At 44.1% G+C, this 18063-nt stretch overlaps 1 protein-coding gene across 2 annotated transcripts; it reads left to right on the top strand.

Annotated features, from left to right (window-relative positions):
• Nucleotides 1-25: 25 nt before the first annotated feature.
• pdik1l (PDLIM1 interacting kinase 1 like) lies at nt 26-17138 on the top strand. 2 transcript variants are annotated; one of them, XM_013914864.1, is made up of 3 exons: nt 26-200; nt 5005-5300; nt 13028-17138. In XM_013914864.1, exons 2-3 carry the CDS (start codon nt 5016-5018, stop codon nt 13766-13768), a joined length of 1026 nt encoding a protein of 341 aa, XP_013770318.1. In that variant the 5' UTR covers nt 26-200; nt 5005-5015; the 3' UTR covers nt 13769-17138. The 2 variants fall into 2 exon arrangements, with proteins under 2 accessions (XP_013770318.1, XP_013770317.1); XM_013914863.1 differs by lacking the exon at nt 26-200 and adding an exon at nt 900-954.
• Nucleotides 17139-18063: the final 925 nt, after the last annotated feature.

Genomic DNA, 18063 nt, shown 5'->3' with positions numbered 1-18063 from the left:
TTTTATTTTGAAGGGTATGGCCGGAAGTCGTCGCTCTATCGCCACTGACGCGCTGTGCTGCATAGCAGCTGCGCGCTCTCACGTCCAGTGTTTGACAAAACCTTCTTGGTTTGACTGTGCGAGCAGAACGTGCGCGGCGGTAATGGCTGCCAGGGAGAGTAAAGAAGACAACAAATGAACCCCCGAGAATCGACTCGAAGGTGAGCTTGATAACAGTCGCGGCCCGACAACTGTTGTTTCTTCTACATATCAACTATTGTCTCGTCTGCTGTAGCTACTTGGGTCGCGTGTGTGTGTTTTGAGGCTGGATTTTTTTCTGATGACACACACACACACACACACACAGGACAATAAACTGTCAATACCCTGTGCTTATCACGCTGCCCCCTCTGTGCCCCGGTGCTGGTACCGTTAAAGAGGCATGGACTTGTCCTAGCTAGATGCTCGGTACCACCGTACGTGTCAGTTGTGCTGAAGCTATATGGACTCATTGTTAGCTCAGGTTAACGTGATTAGCTAACGTTAGCTGAGCAACAACATCGTTAGCTGACAGTAGGCAGGCCAGATAGCTGTTAGCCTCTTAGCCAATCAGTCAAGTGGATTTGTAATCAGCCCCTTAGCACGCTGGCTACCGCTCCTTCCGTCCGGGAGTCAGCCTTTCGCTGCCGACTTTTGGGAGACATCCATCAGCTCCGAACCTGTCACTGTCACCTTCCTTTAGAATGAAGTTTTCTGATTAGTCCAGTGAATATTGGGATATAGACAGGTGTTTAATAGCGGTCATTCCCAGGATAACCGGCAGAGTTGTTACAGTGCTAAGTTGTGTTGTGCTCCAAGTCGAAAGAGCAACAGCCCATCAAGTGAAACAACGCTAACATAAGTTGGCTTCATAATAAGAAGAAATGGTTATAACTGAGCTATTATTGACATGCGACCAAGTGACTTTGTACACTGGTGAGTTTTACTTATCGAGTATTGCTGAAACAGTATTCCAATAGCCCAAATCATCAAATACTATGGATTTATTTTTTAAAATCCTTGTCAGTTGGTGTATAGAAAAACCAACTGAGAAGGATGGTTTGCAGTCCATGTTGCCTGTGCTTAGTTTTCTTATCTTAAATATATACTTAAAAAAAAGTACTTTCTAATCTGATTACGACCCAGCTCCTGTGCAAGGTGATGTAACCCTGTAGTGGTGTCACGTTAACACAATAGTTGTACATGGTGTTGAATCCTGTTTACACAATGGAGCAGCAGAGGGGTATGCTACAAACTGAATACTATACAGGTTTCCTCCTGTGCTTGTTATTAATTGAAAGTTAAAACTGCTTTTTTTAATAACAGGAGAAAGGAAGGGGCGGGGCACTTATCTTTCACTTCTCCACTCATCTTACATGCATTGGTGTGTAACAGGCTGCGCTTAAGCCATATTACTATGGTGGTATTAATAATAATATTAATAATAATAACAATAACATGTTGTTATATCCAAAATTTTTATTTGCTGCCTTGTTGCTGAGACACAGTAGGACTCTTTGTTGCATCACTTACTCAACAAGAAAAAGTAATGTCTGCAGGCGCCTCTGTCACTGTTTTACAGCTCACTGGGTAAACAGTTATGAAGTAGTATTTATTTACTTTGTTGACAGCTTACAGTTGTCACCCAATTACATTATATCTGTAATCTTTATTTTTGCCGTTCTAATAACTGTGTAGTTACATTGATTGTAATCTGTCCCTGTTTTTAGTCCTGTCCAGCATTCAGCTGTCTGTTCTATGCCACTGAGTTATAAAGTAACAATAATCAGAAGTATAGTATGATTTATAAAAATGAAGGGAAAAAGAAGTATTGATAGCTAGGGCTGCCACGATTTGTCGACTAGTCACGATTACGTCGACTATCAAAATCGTCGACGACTGATTTAATAGTCGACGCGTCGTTTGAAGCTTTGTAAGATCGCAAAAGACACAGAAGTAGCAGGATTTAAGAGTGTAATAACGGACTGAAACAGAAGATGGCAGCACTGCATGTACAAGGATGCCAGCTGCCGTTAAACCCCGAAGAAGAAGCAGCTGTGTCCCAGAATTCATAGCGCGGCCCAGCTTAGTTTCCAACAATGGAGGCAGCTAGTTAGTTTTAATATTACTCTTATTATTCTTTCTGGGTCACAAAATAAACGTTTAACATATTTTCAGGCGAGAATGTAGCTGTGTAAACCTCAAATATCTGCTCAGTTTATCAGGACACCGCATATTTTCAAAAGCGCTCCGACGTTTTCGGAGACGTCTGTTACCCACTAGCTCGATAGCTAGCCGGGGGCTAGGTCACTAGCGCCGTGAGAACACCGGACTCCCGGCAAATTGTTTTCAAATCCACCGCCGTCTTTCGCGACTCAGGTTAAATATATATGAGTCACTTAGATAACTTAAAAATGTTATTGTTTGGCTTTTTTTTTTTTTAGTATTTTATTTGTTCCTGAGTAAATCGGTTTGGCTGAGATTAAAGTTATAGTTTTTACACAGCTGAATAAACGTAAAGCAGACAGCTGATTATCAGAAGTGTGAGATGCTCCAGAATTTACTCCGGTGTCCTGTTATATTTTAGATAGCAAGGAGTTTATTAAACTTCACCGAAACAATCTGCAAATTTCATTAAAATTTAATAAACTATCATCTTGTCTTTATTTGTAGTTAGCACCTTAAAAGCTTAAAGCTGTAAGCTAATGATAGTTATATAAGAGCAGATGCTGCTGGTGCAATAAGCTGTAGTTTTACGTCCAGTGGATGATGATCTGATTAGTCGACTAATCGCATAAATAATCGGTGACTAGTCGACTATCAAAATAATCGTTTGTGGCAGCCCTATTGATAGCTCATCAGTGCAATCTCAGGTCACGTCTTCTTGAAAAATATGAGCAGTGTTATAATGTTGTACAGGTGTAAGTGACAGGAAGGCTCTGTGTGGGAGCTTCTCGTAGGGAGCGTTTCCTCTGCTGTTCCGTCACAGCTCAGTCACATGAACGTTGGTGATTCGTAGATACTTGGTTTCTACCTGAACTGTCTGCCAGGCCTTTTGTTAAGAAGCTGAACTGTGAATGGTTGTTGCAGCTAAACTAAGAAAACTGCAGAAAATGATGGTTTGGTTGACGGTCTATATGAAGGTAATTGTGCTGTCAGTTCTACAGCCTGCTGTGCTCGGGTCAGAGCGACATCATCACACAGGTCTGTGCTGGTCGTGCGCCTGATGTTTTTTGTGACCTTGTGGATTCATCCACAGAAATGTAAATTGCAGTGCACCAAGTATGCATGTCCCGCATGCAGCCTGGCTGTGACGTCTCCGGCTGTCAGTGTCTTTGTCTCAGCCGAGTAGGATCCAGGCTTCACACTTCCCAGGAGCACAGTGTGATCTCAGCTGGCTTCAGCACTGTTCAGGAGCACACAGATGTTAATATGAGCAGTGAGGAGAAATGTGGACCAACTATCACGAGCTGTGGTCTAAACCAGCGGTCTCCAACCTTTTTTGCGCCACGGACCGGTTTATGCCCGACAATATTTTCACGGACCGGCCTTTAAGGTGTCGCAGATAAATACAACAAAATAAAACTAGTACCGGTACCAAAAAAAAGAAGATTTATTCATAACACACGTGAAAAGACCCAGGAAAACAGAGTTAATGAGAAAGACGATAACGAAATAACGCTGAAAACCGATAACAACCCTGAAAACCAAACATTTCACACCTGAGCCTCAACTCTCGCGGCCCGGTACCAAACGACTCACGGACCGGGACCGGTCCAGTTTAAACATGTAATCTCCAAACTGTTGCTTTCAAGAATGTTTCTGTGTCCTGAATATTTCACTGTGGACATGTTACTCACCCACGGTGTTTGTCATTGCTGCTGTTCTTTGATTCCAAACAGCGTTTGGATTCCTCCATTGTTTTTACTTTGATTTGATTTGATTTAATCTTTATTTTGAACATGTTGAAAAAGTACAACAAAATAGAATTAAAAGAGACAAATGAACAAAGCAAAACAAAAGGAAAACGAGCAACCACAACTCCAAATAAAGTTCATGTTCAAAAAGGAGCAGGAAGAAGCATAAGCTTAAGTGAGCCAAATTGTTTTTCATGTTTTGGGATAAAGTCTTAAATCATTACGCTGGGGTTGCAAAGTCACAGCAGACGGACAGACACAGAACTGGTTTGGTGACCTCAGAGAGGCTGCAGAGCAGAAACACGACTCTGCTGGTAAAGAGTGTGAAGTTGAACTGTGGGCAAAGAGACTCAGAGGAGAGGCACCTGACAACTGTTTAGGTCTTTATTTGTCACAGAGTTTGTTGTGTTAACTCATTCACCCAACGTTTGCATGTTAGGTGAATGAGAGCAGGAGGCACAGCTCTCTGGGAGCTTTGTGGCAGGAAGAGCACCCACAGTAAACATATTTACCATCTGCTGTGGCAGCCCCTTACAAGAGCAAGAGTAACTTCATTGATCTCAAAGGGAAATTCGTACGTCTGACATAGATCCTGAAAAATGGCTTCTCCAGTGTGTCCAGTCTCTCCAATTACAGAGTCAGCTTTCTGGCTAAGAAATGGAGCAGCTTTTACTTTTTATATGCGATTCTTTGAGTTTTCACTGGGTAGATGCAGACGGACGTAGCTTTGGAGTCACAGTGAAGCAACCCTGGATAGGCGAAATGATTTTCCACCAGGACACAATAATACCTGTGGTTGCAAAAAGACTTGTGGTCCTATCAAAGTCTATGAATTATGGGCTCAGTCACTGGAATCAATAAGCCTGCTTTGTATTTGTGGGTATCAGAAAGGAGGATTACCTGTGGGGTTGTCTTTGGCTAATGATTTGCAGTTGACAAGTTGTTAGCTAATGAGTTTGCATTGGGTGGCTGCGTCCATGCGTTATACACTCCATGGGATCATACTAGCATGCTAGCATGTCAACAGAGTGCAGAGGGCGAGCTTAACTCTCACAATATGTCTCCACAGTGAGGACTAGGATGGTAAGCAGCCAGCCGAAGTACGAACTCATCCAGGAGGTGGGGCGTGGCAGTTACGGTGTGGTCTATGAGGCAGTAGTGAAGCGTACAGGGGCAAGGGTGGCGGTGAAGAAGATTCGCTGCCACTCTCCAGAAAATGTCGAACTGGCCCTTCGGGAATTCTGGGCCCTCAGCAGCATCCAAAGCCAGCACCCGAATGTCATCCACCTGGAGGAGTGTATCCTGCAGCGGGACCAGCTAGCCCAGAGGATGAACCACGGCTCCAGTTCGCCGCTCTACCTTGAGGTGAGAACACATGACCCATGGGATCAGTCACGATCACTAGGGATGGGTACTGATAAGATTTTCACGATTCCGATTCCATTTTCGATTCTGTTTAACGATTCGATTCTTTATCGATTCTTTTTAAAAAGGAGAACACTAAGGTCGATTAGCTTAGAACTGTGTTTTATATCTTCTCTTTGAACAAGATAGAAATTTAGGAGTAACATGGCCTTACAAACCCAACAGTGAGATCTTAAGACATCCACAGCCTACGGCTCTTCAATGGGGTGTCACAGGGTCCCCAGGAAAAAATTGTAAATGTAAAATAATAAAATAAATATTCTTCTGTAGCAATAACAAAGTATAACATAAATTATTCTGTAGAAATTACACAAGAATATCCAGTAATGTCCCTGCCTACAATTAAACACATTCACTTACTGAAAATCATCTGCTGTGGCAAATGGCTGCAAGCCTTTGACCACAAACTGAGTCTCTGCTCGGTGACATTCGTCTATCCTGGCCTGAAAGGAGACGCTACCGGCAGACTGCAGCGAGAACTGCCAGCATCTGAGCCAGACTCTGTCTCATCATGGTCACTAAATGCACAGTAATGGCAGGTTTTGTAATAAGGCAGATCACACTAACATAATTTGCACTGTTAGTTGATTATTTACCTGCTGCATTAACAGGAGAGGACGTGCAAACGTTACCGCTGCTGCTGGGCTGAGATTCACCGAATTAAAAACACGACATTCATTTAAGGTCATCGCGTGTTTGTGAGCAAATGCTTTTGCATATTCGTAGTGTTTCCTCCCTTCAATGAAATATCTACTTTGCAAGTATTGCAAGTTGTCCTGTTGTCATCCGTTCTCGTAAAGTGTAACCAAACTTTTGAGCGTTTGAGCCGCCGTGTTTCCTGCCAGGTAAATGACGCTCCGCAACGTGGTGACGTCATTCGGGGCGACGTCATTCGGGGCGACTGGAATCGATAAGGGAATCGTTTGCAAAAATGGCAAACAATTCCAAGGATTTGAAACAGTGGGAACCGGTTCTCAACAAGAACCGGGTTTCGATACCCATCCCTAACGATGGGTGTAGTTCGTCTGTGTTTGTGTTCACTTTTTATAACTGCTTCACTGTATAAGGTAAAGAAAATGACTGTTTTAGTCCTAAAACAGTCATTTTAACAAACAGTAGTAATAATAGCAGATCAAAATGTGAGAATTCACAAGTTAAAACGAGTCAAACACAGCTTGGTTTGTAACAGATGTTCTGATTGTTCTGTGGGTATTTCTCTACACAGCTAACCCAGCAGAGAAACTGTGCTCTTGTAATTCTGTTCATTGCAGTGAGTTTGTCAGAGCTGCTCCTTGTTCTCCATCTGTTGTGTTATTTCTTTACATAAAAATGGACTGTGGAACAAAAATAAAAGCAACGGTGAGCTGGTGCTGATGTTCCTAAATAAGAACCTGTGATTACGGCTCCTACTGTTCTCACGAGGACGCAGCAGCAGGGAGAATATCGTGGTTTGATCCTGGAGCTGAAGCTGTGTCACGGTCGCTTTCATACATATTACAGGATGTCAGTGGGTCAGTTTGAACCACAGCTGAGGAGGCAGAAATCATTTCACAGGGCCCAGTGAGCCGCAGCAAAGTTTACCTGTGTGCTGTTTGACTATTTCCATGCCGATGTCTGTTCAGTACAGGTGTGCGGCTTGAGCTGTGAGCGCACTTGTTGCCAAATCAAGTGACCTGATTGGTCGGATTGTTTATTGGGATCCAAAAAATCGAGCTGGGTTTGAAAATGCTGCGAATTCGTCCAGTGAAACTATACAGTTGTTGTGAAAGACTACATTGTGCGTCCATTTGAGAAGGCCTTTAGATATATGATCTACCAGTTTACACATGGTGGTCGGTGATATTAAAGAACGTCACACGCACATATGAAGGTCAAAGTCCTCTTGACACACGAGATTATTTCCTATAGTAGTGCCACGATTGGCCCAAACCAAACAGCATATCAGGACAAACCGACCTATCGTAATAGAGGATGATGACTTAGGCTTGCTCTGCAGTCTGAGCTTCTTGCAGTCAGTGATCTGCCGTGCACTCCTCTGTACAGCAGAGTGTCCTGGAGGTCAGTTGTCAGCATGCTAGTTTTGTTTAAACATGTTACTGATCCTGAGCTTAACTTTGGCTTAAACTGGGCCACACAACAGGAGTGTGACTGTAAACACAAACTACAAGAAATGAACAAATAAAGGTGTGTCCGTGTCCTCACGTCAACATGTGACCGCCGACTGGCTCCGTTACTGTGGTAGGACCTTAAGAAAGCTGCAGATAAACAAATGTCCGGAAACCTCAATGAACTTAAACAATGTTATAAAGAAAAATGGGGCAAAATTCCTCCACAGTGACGTGACAGACTGATAAATGCAGGAAATGCTGCTGTAACGGTGGGTCTAGCAGCTGTGAAACCACGAGGCAAAGAGTCCTGTGAAAGCAGCGTGTGCAGGTAGAGTCTGCCTGCTGATGTAGTGAGCGAGCGACCTACTCGGCAATTTGAACACAGCTCGTGTAAATGATAAACAGGAAGTGCTAATCTCAGACTTCCAGTGTTTTCTGTTTGACAGATGTCACTGTGTGCATGTAAATGCTTTTACAGAGCACCGCTCTGCTAATGGCTTCTGCTTGTTTTTAACGTCACATTAGTTCCTGTGCTGACCTCGGGGTTACAGAAAAAGGAATCGTGCTCGGAGCGATCCTGCAGAAGTGAAACTGAGAAATCTCCCGTTGGCTCATGCCAAACCCATCTTGTCCCCTCAGCCAGTTAAACACACATTGATCAAAGAAGTAATAAAAGTTCAGATGTGATACTTGATGTGACCAAAACACACGATTCATTCATGTGATTGTCTTTATTTATAGATGCATTCGTCACACTGTTGCCCAGCAGGTGACTTCCTGCCTTAGCGTCCTGCAGGTTGTGATTCTTTAAGAAGCAGGACTTGGGAGGAAAAACCAGTTTGTCAGGTACTGGACAAAAAGGCTCTCCAACCAGATAAGAACACGACAGCGTCTGAGGTGATAGGAGAACACAAACCCTCCAGTGTGCTACGGTGACAGTCAGACGTACAGTTTACACCTGACAACATTAATGCTGATGCAGAGTTTGATTAATCAGAATACTTTATTGATCCCTGGGGAAATTATTTCCAATGCTTTAATGCTTCGATGTTGACTGAATGAGCTTATCCATTTATACACTGTAGGTTGTGACTTACACAAAGGCACTTGTAAAAATTTAGTTAAATGATCTGATAGTTAAATGTTTATTATCTTTGACTCCCATTTATTCCTGAGTCAGAGGGAAGCTCGGTGCTGTCATCGATTTATCCACGTGTTGGTTTTTTAGACTCAGACTCTGTAGTTGCTGCTGCTGCGTGGAGCCGACAGTTTCATGTTGTTAGCGTGTGCAGCCTGTTAACATGCAGGGTGCCTGATTTTGCCTTCAGTTTGCTTTGATGAATTTAAAAGACCCTTTGTGATTGTTTATAATCCATGCTGGGCAATATTATATGAAGCTTTATGGAGGTTTAGCAGTTCTTTATAACTTCATGCTAAAGTGATAACATTGTTTGAAAGCAGAATCTGTTTTAGATCAATAATCAATAATGTGCTTGAACTGTAGCCAGTGAATTATTTCTCAAATCTCCGGCACTTAGTGCAGCACTTCAGAAACCTTTAGTTTTCAAACATGTGCTGAAGTTGGTTAAAGGCAGGATGCACAGGTTAGAGCCTCGGGCATCCTGATGATAACACATCGTTCAGCTGTGATGCAGTGATTAGTGAAATGTAGAGCTACTAATAAATCTGCCAGGGTGGAACATCATCATCATCATCTTCTTCTTTCAGCTGCTCCCTTGAGAGGTCACAACAGCTGATCATGTGCCCCCGTCTCACGCTGCCCCTAACATCCTGTTTGGCGCTCTCAGTGTGTTCTCCTGTTTTACAGCCATAAAGCTTCTCTGTGGTGTCGTCCTCCTGCCTCCAACATCGCCGCTGACACAACACTAAGATTTAAAACGTTATAATAATATCAAGGAAAAAGAAATCACAAAAATCTAAAGATGAGAACAAATTAAACATTAACAACACTGTTTAAAAGTTGTATTTGTGGGAAACAGCAGACTAACACAATTACACAATACATTTTGTTCTGTTTATTATACTTTATGTTGATTGATTTATGACGACCTGAATCCGACCGATAACCGCACTGATTCAGTGGGTCGTCAGTGGGCAGCTTTGTGTTTGTTGGCGAGGTGAGACTGGAGTCATGTGTGCGCTGCTGCCTGCCGTGCATTGGCTGCGCAGTATGAATGTTGGAGCAGCTTCAGGAGCTCTCCACACGCCTGATTACTGCCTCTGAGCAGCTCACAGGGCTGTTTTGAAGCCGTTCATTCACCTTTTGCAGTGCTAGCACTGGAAACTTTCCCAGAATCCTTTTATTCCAGCTCTCCTTTTTTAGTTGTAATATTCCAGTACATGCTTACAGTACAGTGAGTGATGATGGGTGGGAGTATCTGACCACACCACCTGTGGGATAATTTGCAGTATGTGTTTGGGTGGTTCCTCTGACAACCATCTGTTTAAAACAAGTTTCTGCTACTGTTTTTATGCTGATTTAGATGATTTTCAGCAGCACATTTAACCTGAGCTCTTCCACAGCAGCATTTTAATTTCTCTTTGATATTTGGCCCGATTGGGTCCCGATGAATGTAAAAACAAAGAATTACCAGATTTTATTTTATTTTTTCACCTGATTTTTGTTTGTAAGAAGAATGAGAGCCACATGAGGATATTAGTTTACAATTTCAGTAGAACAGTAGCAGTATAACGTCCCCGTGAGTACATATCAGGCCCCTGTAGAGCAAAATTGAGTATTTTGGTCTAAATAACCCAAAATGTGATGTCCACATATGTGGACCCAGGTCCTAGGAGGTTAAAGCATTTCAGTTGTGATTTCAAGAGCTGTTACAAGTATTGGGACAAATGACACGAACTTCAGTGGCCTGATTTAAAAAAGAAAAAGGGGGTGGCTGCCTCCAGGACCTCCAGTAAACCTCTTGGTGCTTTTGAACTGTTGGGGAAAGAAAATCAGGGAACAGACTCCATGCAGTCGGGACTTGGATTGGGCCACTGCAACACCTGATTATTTTCTTTGTTAGGCTCTTCTGTTGTTGATTTGTGTTTGAGATCATTGTCCTGCTGCAGAAATGTTCCCCAGCTTTAGCTCGCAGACAGAAGCCTCAGTGCAGAATACAGAGGAGTTGGTTGTTCACGCGATGCCTGCCAGGTGCCCACGGCCCATACAGTCACCCTTCCACAGCCATGCTTGACTGCTGCTGGGAGATGTTTGTGCTGATGTGCTGTGTTCGGTTTTCATAAAATATGATGTTATGGTCAAATATCTCCCCCAGGGCTCTTTCAGAAATCTTGTGGTTTGCTCGAATGCAAACTTTGAGGCTTCTCCTGGTAACTCTCCCAAACGTAAAAGTTTACTATGCTAACTGAGGCGTGTAGAGTCTGAGCTTTGTGTAGCTGGGAAGCGATATAAGGTAGCATTGTGTTACATTGCTACACAAAGATACACAACATAGATTAAAGTGCAACTGGGTATCTCAGATATATCAGTCACCATTCACCTCACACGTGTGGTGTCGCGGTACTATTTGGGAAGAACGTCCCATTCCAGATGACTTCTGTGGTTACCGATCCCCTAGGTAGATATTCTCACCCATTAATACTCCTAAATATATATATATGGCCCAAACACAGATGAACAGAGTTTCGTTAAGAGAATTTTTGATCTGCTCCCAGATAACGATCCTAATATAATAGTGGCTGGAGATCTTAACGGTTATCCTGAGCCCTTCCTAGATGGATCATCTACACAATTAGTGTCAGAAACAGCTTCTTCAAAACTTTTAAACAATCTTCTTAAAACCAGGGACATGGTAGATATTTGGAGGATTCAACGTCCTACAGGTAGAGAGAACTCGTTCTGCTCACATGTTCATAAATCTTGTACCAGGATCGACCATTTTCTGCTGAGCTCACGTCTCACTTCTCAAGTCGCCAACTCCAAGTATCATAATATATTAATATCTGACCGTAGTCCCTTAACAATATCATTAAATCTTTCACTTCCAAAACAGTGAGGATAGGTGTGAATGCAGGAGTGAGTGTGAATGGTTGTCTGTCTGTGTGTTGGCCCTGCGACAGACCTGTCCCGGGTGGACCCCGCCTCTCGCCCTATGACAGCTGGGATAGGTTTACTCTTGGCGACTTAACACTAACCTTCTTAAGGATGACATTTTTGTTAAGAGTATAACCTGCAAATTGAAGAATTACATAGAAGTAAACGATAATGGTGAGGTATCCGATTCAACTTCATGGGAAGCACTGAAAACTGTTTTGAGGGGCGAATAATCTCTTACACATCAGCTCTTAAAAAAGAAAGAGAGAAATCAACAGTGTTCCTCCTGACCTGGATCGTATCAAGTCTCTGCATCTCCTGTGTGTTATAATGAGATAGTGAAATTAAAATACGAATATAATGACATAACGAGTGGCCTAGTCAGTAATCTACTTTGGAAATTGCGACCAAAGCATTTCGAGTTTGGGGATAAACCTGGTATGTTGCTATCACGACAGCATAGCAAGAGCAATACACAGCATCAAATCCAAAACTCTGCTAACTAACCCACTTGATATAAACCGTCGCTTCAGCGAGCTCTGTAGTGAGTTATGTTCTCTTACGCATAATATGTTACAATCTGATCTTAATGGCTTCTTCGATTCTCTCCCATTGCCTAAACTGAGGAACTCCGACTGGGATTATCTTGAGTTTACTCTTCAGGAGGTTATCCAGGCTATACAATCATTCCCTGATGGCAAAACAGCAGGACCTGATGATTCTATCACATTTTGCGACATTCTTGCAGGATGCTGAACAATGAGTTCCTCTGCTCCTCAGCCTGATTACAGCTTTTGGTAAATTATCAGGATAAACCATCGACTGGTCAAAGAGTGAGTTTCCAACAACAGCTCGCCAGAATTCCTGCAGCAAGTTCCATTCAAAGTAGTTAGGAGGATCCTTTTTTTTCTTGTATTGTGAAGTGCAAATTTGTTTGAATTGTTTTTTTTTGTAACACATCGGAGCCTTTGTGCATCTCCTTTTGTTTTAGGTTTGTTTTTGTGTTACATTTTGAAAATTAAAAATAAAATTATCAAAACAACAACAAAAAACCAAAAAACCATCCAAATGCTCCAGACGAGGAAACTGGCCGAATGTGCTTTCATAGAGCCAGTCACAGTTTAGCTCAGTTCAAAGCGTCGGGCTGACAACAGTCCCCTGTGACGATTTATGTTTTAAGATAAACATGCTACAATGTTGTGAGAGGGAGTCGGACTTGAATAATTACTAATGATTAAATGAGGACTGGTGTATAGTAGGGATGTGTGCTGTAATAGTCTAATGGCTCTACACTACCAGCATTGGGCATCAATTATAAACTGCTGTTTCCTAAATGTTGTGCAGCCATCTGCCACCAGAAAGAGCATCTATGTTGAGACACGCCATAAATGTGTTGATCTAGGCCGTATGTCACAGTCGTTACATGGAAAATGCCAGCACTGCTTATGTGCACGCACTTTTCATCTTCTGTGTTTCTTCTGCAGCTCGTGGAGACGTCTTTGAAGGGCGAGATCACCTTTGACCCTTGCTGTGCCTACTATTTGTGGTTTGTTATGGACTTCTGCGACGGCGGCGACATGAATGCCTACTTGCTGTCTCGCAAACCTAGCCGCAAGACCAACACCAGCTTCATGCTGCAGCTGGGCAGCGCCCTGGCTTTCCTGCACCGTAACCAGATCATACACCGTGACCTCAAACCAGACAACATCCTCATCTCCCAGGCCTGCACGCCAGCCGGCTCGTCCGAGCCCACCCTCAAAGTGGCTGACTTTGGCCTGAGCAAGGTCTGCTCTACATCCGGGCTCAACCCCGAGGAGCCGGCCAGCGTCAACAAGTGCTTCCTGTCCACGGCTTGTGGGACGGACTTCTACATGGCCCCGGAGGTCTGGGAGGGCCATTACACAGCCAAGGCAGATATCTTCGCCCTGGGGGTGATTATCTGGGCTATGGTGGAGCGCATCACCTTTGTGGATGTGGAGACTCAGAAGGAGCTGCTGGGGAGCTACGTGCAGCAGGGCTCAGAGATTGTGCCGCTAGGAGAGGCCCTGTTAGAAAACCCAAAGATGGAGCTGCTGATCCCTGCCCGGAAAAAGAGCATGAACAGCCACATGAAGCAGCTGATCAGGGAGATGCTGTCGGCCAACCCTCAGGAGCGGCCCGACGCCTTTGAACTGGAGCTCAGACTGGTCCGTATCGCGTGCAGAGAGCTCGACTGGGACACGTGATTGACGAGCAAACGTCACCGCAAACTCGGCCGCAAAGCACACGCAAACATCTCATCAGCTGCTGTTAACAACGACGGTCACATAATGGGCAACAGTCATTGGTTGTAATATTGATTATCCTTTAGCCACTGTTCAAAGCACCCACGGTCTACGACTTTATCTTGAAGGGGGGAGGTGTCACATCTGCTGCTCCAAACTGCAGCCCAGTCTCAGGCTAATCACAGCTTCCACTTCCTCATTTCATCTGAAGCATGACGGAAGAGCAGCGTGACCTTAGAAACTCCTGCTTTCAGGTAGAAAAGACAGTCAGAGCCTTTGTCTTCAAATGCCACCCAAACCTCGGTGCTAAGTGTTACTAAATGCAATATGAGACATGATCCTGTGATTTCTTGTGCTCACATTCACCCAAAGGGCCAACACGGCATCCAGCCACCTCATCGTGCTGCGTGTTGCTGCAAAGTTGTTTGTGGGTTTTACAATTTACATGAAGATTGGACTCAAACACAAACATGCCCTGAATGCTCAGGTATTAATGGCGTACAGCTCGATGGTGTTTGAAGACAAAAGCTCGCTGTCGAGGGACGTTCTGCTCCTCGGTCGTGTGAGGGGGAAAATAAAAACTTTGGTGCTTACATATTAGTAACATGGGTGGGGGACTTTTTTTTCTTTATCAGCAAGTGTCCAGCCAGCAGGGGCTCGTGGTTGGGGGTTTCTCCCCTTTGCAAACTGTAAGATAGGCTGGCCAGTCGCAGACACACCCCTGGCCGCATGATCAGAATGTATAATGATGGAGAGCGGTCCCTGTTATTAACATAGAGCCTTAAACACAGAAATACTTTAGCCCTGAGCACGTCATCCAGTCAGTGAGGCAGACAAAGGATCATGCAGGTTTATTACATGTTTGTTCCAGTCTGTGGTTTGCACCGAAGCCCCTTTAGACTGAATTCTGTCATTTCGGGGCATCTTTACATGACTTCAGTCAGATAAGAAAGACTGCTGCAGAAAAGGACAAGACGGAGTAAGACGCTGTATTTAATATGTTTAATATCCTTGCAACATGAGGCACGAGATGGTCAGCAGACAATCACGTATATCTGAGGTTTACCAGCTGGTTACTGGTCATAGGTGGCCAGCTGAAAATAGTCCAGTTAGGCTCGACTGCTGACCAGTTTGTGGCCTCTGGTGTCGACTCCTAATTATGTCAGCAGGTGCAGCACTGCAGGCTGCTAAAGCCGACCAAAGTCAGGTAGATGCATCGCCAAAACACGCTTGTATAAGTCTTGTAGCTGAAGTTTAATATGAATGTGATACACCTTAAAACTACCATGAAATAACACCGTGATACAAATGTTTTCAATCTCAGAGAGTTGGGAAATCCCCTTAGTGCTTCTTTATTAAATAGTTGTCACAGGCGAAGCCCTGATCTGTTCCAGCCTGTAATCATAGAGGCTCTGGCCTCGAGTTTTACCCTCATAAAGGCGACTTTGTGATTAAGGAGTTGGATTATTGGGACATCACTAATGAGAGCGATTACTGTTGTTCTTACTTTAATATGATCATTGTTCAGCGTGCATCACACCCAGTAGGAATAATGGAATAATAAATCCGAATGATCCTTCACAAAGACAGGAATCTGAGCGGTGGTGCAGTCAGACTCAGTGTTGGGTAGAAAAACCAATAATGTCCAGTTAGACTGTTTAAGAGTGCTGACACAAGTATTCACACATGTTCACACCTGATGTGTAAAAGGGACGAGTGGAGCAAAGCACTTATCGTTAACACGGTTCGTGACGACCTCCTGCAGTGTGTGCTGCCGGCTGATAACCACGCAGGTATTTGTTTTCCAGGCTGTTGTTAGTTACGCACGCTGCAGCTCATCTTCAGGAAAGGCGAGAGGAAGAGCATCAGCACTCGCCATCCTCCAGAGGATCTTCTCTGTTTTCGTTGACGTGTAAAGCTCTTGTGTTTTGTATGTGTTTAACCTGATCTGCTCTCACTGTGTCACTGCCTCCTTTCCTCTGGCTCTTACAGTAATCCTGCTCTTCATGCTCCTGACAGGCTAATTCTAAGCCTATTAAGCTGCAGCGCTGGGCACAGGATCATGCCTGGGACCCTTTTGCCTTTCAGGTTATACATAATGTGTGTACTTTGACACATTTTAAATGAAAACAGTGAAAACTCACAAACATACAATGTCTTTGTTAGCTCACAGCTCTGTAACTGTGGCAGACCCCCCCTCATTCATTTCCCCCATGCTTTTAGCTCTGATAGCTTTATTCACTGGCATCGTGCGGATGACATCGGCCTTGCCGTCATTGTGACACTAGAGTGACCTCACTGATATTGCACTCAAACACCTCATTGGCAGAGTATGTGGTTGAGATGCACAGCGTCTCGTGAGCCTGCAGCGCTTTTGGTACAACCAGCAATACCACAGAAATCAGTATTACAATACTCGGACGATGTTTCCTTTGCTTGCGTTGGGACTCAAATCTCTCATGTGGATGTTTAGGGAGTCGTTTCTGGTCGACAGAGGCGTTTGCCAAACTAATGCTTGGTCTGGGTTACTCACCTTTGATTTTTGATGTTCATTTCCTTTGCACATGTGTAAATACTGTACAGGTTTATGTACATGTGACTGAGTGTGCTCTGTTTTCAAGAGCTGGATTGGTTTGACATGTAAATTTGCTGTGATGACTTCAGTTTTCCTTCAGCTCTTGATTCAGCACTGCTTTCCTTCAATCATTGAAAAGATGTGATATACTTACAGGTTAATACAGTTGGTGTGCTAGTGATAATGTATGTACGTCATTGGCCTGTTGTTTGTGGTTTTGTGTAAGCAAAAGCTGAAATACAGCACGGGTCAGCTCAGTCCTCCGTTTGTCTGCTACCAGGTAAATGGTCAACAGTCACGTTCAGCAGGGGTGCACTCGTGTAAATGCTGAACGCCTCGTCGACGGCCGCTGGCCAAACGGCCGATTAAACTGAGGCTCGCGTGATGGCGCAGAGCCTTGTATATGAGATTCAGTTTCATCCATTGTGATTGAATTTTATTTTTCTCATTCAAAAACAGTGAAGCGCTGGAGAATCCAAACGTTCCCCTGGCACAAGGGGAGTAAATAATAAAGGAGAGAAACCGTAACAGCTTCTTTTTGTTTCGAACCTTTGGACAACGATGCTCATACCAAGCACTGCTTCGAAGTCTCAGACATGTCCGTTACTGAGTGGGCTTAAAAAAGCTCACCAGACAGTGAGAGAGACTTGTGCTCAGTGCTGCTGACACATACAGAGCGTCGGATCGATGGTAGAGGGACTGACGGTTTCCCCGTTTACAACTTTCTAGCATCCCCCTAAAGCAGATGTGGCAACTCCAGGCCTGGAGGGCCGGTGTCCTGCAGGTTTAAGATGTCCTTGATCCAACACAGCTGGTTTGAACGGCTAAACGACCTCCTCAACATGTCCTGAAGTTCTCCAGAGGCCTGCTAATGAACTCATGTGATTCAGGTGTGTTGACCCAGGGTGAGATCTAAACCTGCAGGACACCGGCCCTCCAGGCCTGGAGGTCCCCACCCCCCAACCCTAAAGGGACAAGTTCCAATAATGGCGTAATCACAGAGTTGACTTTCGTCTTGTCTAACAGAGCAGAGCACTTGCTATAAATCCAACAGTGGTGGAGTGTTCAGAGCTCGTTATAATGCGAGCCCAGGTGTCGTGATTGTGTGAGTTGCTGTCCCACAGCTCACGTAGCTCCACGCTGTGCTTAAACCCGAGCGGCTAATTCGCTGCTAATGCTAACTCTAGATCGTAATCCAGTCTCGGTGCGTCCTGAATCAGATTGATAAAACACGTCACAGTTCAACAGAACCACAGCAGTAACAGGTCCTGACCTTTGCTATCGTCTGTGCTGTCCTGTTGCGGGTTGGATAACGGGGGAAGCTGCTCAGTGGGATTTCAGCTGCTATACTTGTGTGGATATAGAAATGCCCCTCACACCAATCATGCCAGCTGCCTTTAACATAAGTTTCTGAGGATGAGTTCATCCTGGAAAAATGACAAAATGTAGTTTAATAAAACAACGAACATGAATACAGAGCAGACACGAGGTTTATGGAGTCCGCTTGTCCCGCAGCACAGGAAGTGATTTAGATCTAAAATCTTTCACATCTTTTCTTGGTCTTTGTAAACTTTAATTGGAAGCTTTCAGGTTCTGACCTGTGATTTCAACATGTAGTCATTTTCAGTGTGCTGGTATCACAGAGTGGGCAACTTGAGGCTGGTCTAACATTAAAACGCTG

This window comes from Pundamilia nyererei, unplaced genomic scaffold (genome assembly GCF_000239375.1).
Source record: "Pundamilia nyererei isolate P.nyererei 1_Seehausen unplaced genomic scaffold, PunNye1.0 scaffold00232, whole genome shotgun sequence".
In the NCBI taxonomy this organism is placed as follows: domain Eukaryota; kingdom Metazoa; phylum Chordata; class Actinopteri; order Cichliformes; family Cichlidae; genus Pundamilia; species Pundamilia nyererei.
This window is presented reverse-complemented; position numbering and strand designations above follow the sequence as displayed.